This window comes from Brachyhypopomus gauderio, chromosome 8 (assembly GCF_052324685.1).
Source record: "Brachyhypopomus gauderio isolate BG-103 chromosome 8, BGAUD_0.2, whole genome shotgun sequence".
In the NCBI taxonomy this organism is placed as follows: domain Eukaryota; kingdom Metazoa; phylum Chordata; class Actinopteri; order Gymnotiformes; family Hypopomidae; genus Brachyhypopomus; species Brachyhypopomus gauderio.
The window spans coordinates 9,529,077-9,532,935 of NC_135218.1; the positions used below are offsets into that span (position 1 = coordinate 9,529,077).

The window sequence follows — 3,859 nt, forward strand, 5'->3', positions numbered from 1 at the left end:
CATAATTGATGAACTCCACCATATATTATGCACCAACTGTCAACATGCAAAATCAACTAAAAAAAAGATGAAGCGATACTATATATAGAGACACGTAGAAGTGTTAAGGAAGAGTATGAGCTTGTCTTTAGGTTGATATGGTGCTTGTAGCAGAAATACATGGGAAGAGATGTCAGTGCTGATTAAAGTTACAGAAATAAGGAGAGTCTAGATTTACTGCTAGTCCCTCAGAGCATAAGGAGGTAATGCTGACTGAGATTGAATGGAAACATTACCTTTTTCATTGATATTACTTGAAGCTGCCACCAGTGTATCCCCAGGCTGACTCACTTATAGTCTTTTCATGTAGTAACAACATCCCATCAATATAAGAAATACCCAAAAATGTCTCCTCTGGTGACTATGCACCTTTGTTTGTATGTGTGTGTGTGTGTGTGTGTGTGTGTGTGTGTGTGTGTGTGTGTGTGTGTGTGTGTGTGTGTGTGTGTGTGTGTGTGCGTGCGCATCTTACAGGGGTCACCAGAGAGAGTTCCAAAAGAACAGGCAGATGGCCCACACTCTACATGCTCAGAACAGTGTGACAGTCCCCAACAGCTCCTCTGAGAGAAGCGTAATTAAATACCGAATTTAATCAGATTCTTCAAATTAAAGTCCAGCTGGGCTCCTTTCCCAAACTCTCCTGCTGTTCACTGTCCCCTTACCTCTCCTTTGTATCAGCTGTCTGAGGAGCACACTGTAGCTCACCACACAGGCCTACCTGCTGCAGAGAGGCCTTGGAGGTGATAATTAGTGATAAAGTATTCAATTAACAGTTTTGACAGAATTAAGAAGAGCCAGTGGACATAGAGAGTTTTTAAAGAGCTGACCTCATCAACTGGGACTGAAAATGAGCCTATTCTTGTGCAGAATGGTGGGAACTGGGTAACATTCAGCTCAAACATTCATAAAAAATGTTAATCAGTGAAGCATTTTTATACTGCAGACTGACAACAGACAAAGGAATGGGACATCTCACCTATTTTTCTCTCCTGATCATTTGAGCTAAGTGGTGGCTCCATTTAATATTGTGAGACTTTGGGTTACATGAAGCTAAACAAAAACAAAAACCAGAAACAGAAGACAGAAAAAAAAAACAGAAACTGAAGACATAGTTATGGGCTGCTAGCATAGCATGTGCAGGGTTTCACAAGGTATCCAGGCGCTTATACACGGACCGAGATGATGTAACATGAAACATGCGCAACAGGATGAGGATGATGATGATGAGGATGATGATGAGGACGTGGAACGAGGGAGGAGCTGGTTCAGGGAAGGAGACGCAGGATCCCAGGATCAGTGAGAGTCAAGCAGGTGTCGTTTGCAAAGCAAACACTTTAGACTATCAACAGGGCACCTATTCAGATGATGGTGGTTGAACTAATATTTTATTTCATGGAAAGAAAATATGGAAATGCCATACATACCTATGAGAGATGTTGCTATAAGCAATAATGTGAGATGCATCGCATTTTTAAATGCAGTAAATTTAAACTGTGGAACGTACATTCAAGTATGTGCTATAGACAGTATAGCCATCAGGTCTAATAAGACACCAACATTTTAATACTGGAAAAATTGAACGTTGTAAGTAAATAAATAAATAAAAACAAGAGGCAAAGTTTTCAGGTCCAATGCGAAATGCTTGGAAAGACATTCAGCACCTTGGACAGCACCCGCGTCTGAGCAGGGGAGTCTAGAATTGATGATAGCGGAGAGACGCCGCACAGAAGCGATCGTGCTCGGACCAAGTAATATGAATACGTAAGAAAATGAAATTCATTATTCATCCATGTGGTTATTAAACTCCACTAAGGTGCTGAAGAGTGAGCCCACAGAACATTTTCCACACAGCAGTTCGTTCAAAATTGTGATACCGCCACGCCATTATTATGGGTGTTAAATCGGCACTGTCAAAGCGATTGAATTCTGCTTGATAGCAATGAGTTTAATGAGTTTAACCTCAAATTAGTTTGCAGGGTTATTATTAGCAGTATTCAGCCTATAATAAATAAGACTAGAAAATCAAGTATGAAACTTTTCTCGACCAACAAGGTCTGGAAAAACACTAGAGTTGTACGATTCGCTTCTTTGTTGAAAATTAACCTTATAGAAAAGAACTGGATTACTTCACCAGTCCAGTACGCAATCTCCGTCTGTCCGAGCCCAGCAGAGACACCGGGGTTGGGATCGGCGCTAGGATCCAGAGGGGATTGCTCTGATTTCCCTCCCCACCCGTGTGCTGCTGTAAACTAATCCCTCTGCCAAAGCCCAGCACTCCATCCACAACGTCCTGGATGGAGACGAGGAGCTCCACGCGGCTGAAGCCACATTCGTGATTCGTGATCGTGCGGATTGCCTACGGAGAAGATACCAGGACCAGGACCGTTTTCACGACCCATCTGATGCAGGCGAGCTGAAGTGCGCCAGGCGAGCGCGCAGAGAGGATGTGAGAAGGTCGCCTCGCAAGAGGACACGTCCGTGCCAACATGTCCCACAGACCAGGCGCAGGGTCCCTCGCAGCCTGTCCACAGCCCTGAACTGTCGTCGGACTGAGATGAACTTCGAGGTGCTTGATCGTCGCTGGTAGTTTCACCGTCGCTTCGATTCCTTCGCCATTTTCTCCTGTGATCGATGCGCTTTAGACATGGGGAGGCTCCGGGGTTCGTGCCGCTACAGGGTCTCGTCTTTGACTTTCTCACTTCTCCTCGTCCAGTCCATCAGCTGCCATCTCGGTAAGCGGGCCTACACACTTTTGTATTTTATAACCCGTTTTGATCTTAATCGTTTCAATATCCGGGAAAAAAGTTTCTGAACTACTCGGTTCGTGTTGTTCAGTTATGTCAACCATCAAACCAACACCAGGAGGGTTAAAGAAACGAAGGGAGACTATAATCGATTATAATCGAGATTATAATCCATCGATTAACGCTGGAATAGATTGACCCATGAGGAAAAAATACCTTGACCACCGTATATATACACGATTAGACGAAAGGTGGGGGCTTATTAGTAGGGCAGCAGGTATCTCTGGAAGTAGGTAATAAAAACTCGAAGATGCAACTATTGCTGTTGACTGTTGCTCTCAAGGTGATGTAACGTGAAGGGTTTGACCAGCAGCCAGAAAGTCACGGGGCTCACTGCATTTTGCGCTGTATTATTTATTGATGCCCAGGAACGTTTTGCCTAGAGCACTTAGTGATTGATACCACTGCGAAATGATAAAGACCCATGATAAACGATAGTTTCATTTAACCACACGAAAAGGGGGGGGAATCTGAAAACATGTCAAGTCTAACGAGAAATGTCATTTTAGAACTGTTCTTAAAATCTATTTCGTGAGACATTTCGTGAGTTAAAATATGATTTCTTTCCCGTTGACCTTGAGTTAGTTGAGCTATTAGGAGTTTGTAGTAGAAAAGCGTTTCGCTTGTCAGACAGCTTTAAGTACGCATACAGGTTGTCCCCGTGTGCGCTGCAGACGAGCACACGGTCCATTAAAGAGGCTTCAGATAGCCCACACTCTTTATCCGCTCACATTTAGCTGCTGCTTACATGCCCAGTCGTCTGCGATTTCGCATCATCCCACAAAGTTACTGGAAATTACACATGCTTCTCAGGTCATGGAAATATACGGCGCCTACAGTAGAACGATGTTGTGCTGCCCTGATTGCTATCTTGGGTCTTAATGGCATTATTTGAAAGGTTATAAATACTCCGGATAAAGGCCCTGGCATGTAAGGACTCTCTAGATTGCATTGGGATTAGTCACTGCTGTATTGCTAGATGGTTTTTTACTGGACCTTGTCATTTCCTTTCCAGT

At 43.7% G+C, this 3,859-nt stretch overlaps 1 protein-coding gene across 4 annotated transcripts in view; it reads left to right on the forward strand.

The window, feature by feature from the left end:
* Positions 1-2,259: 2,259 nt before the first annotated feature.
* The window catches only part of ca16b (carbonic anhydrase XVI b), a 57,559-nt gene continuing 55,959 nt past the window's right edge, over positions 2,260-3,859 (forward strand). For 2 of the 4 annotated variants that reach the window (XM_077014290.1, XM_077014291.1), the window contains exon 1: positions 2,260-2,771. In XM_077014290.1, the coding sequence (XP_076870405.1) occupies positions 2,684-2,771 (88 nt within the window). In that variant the 5' untranslated portion in view covers positions 2,260-2,683. The remainder of the gene's footprint in view (positions 2,772-3,859) is intronic. The other 2 variants (XM_077014292.1, XM_077014293.1) reach the window with 1 other exon arrangement.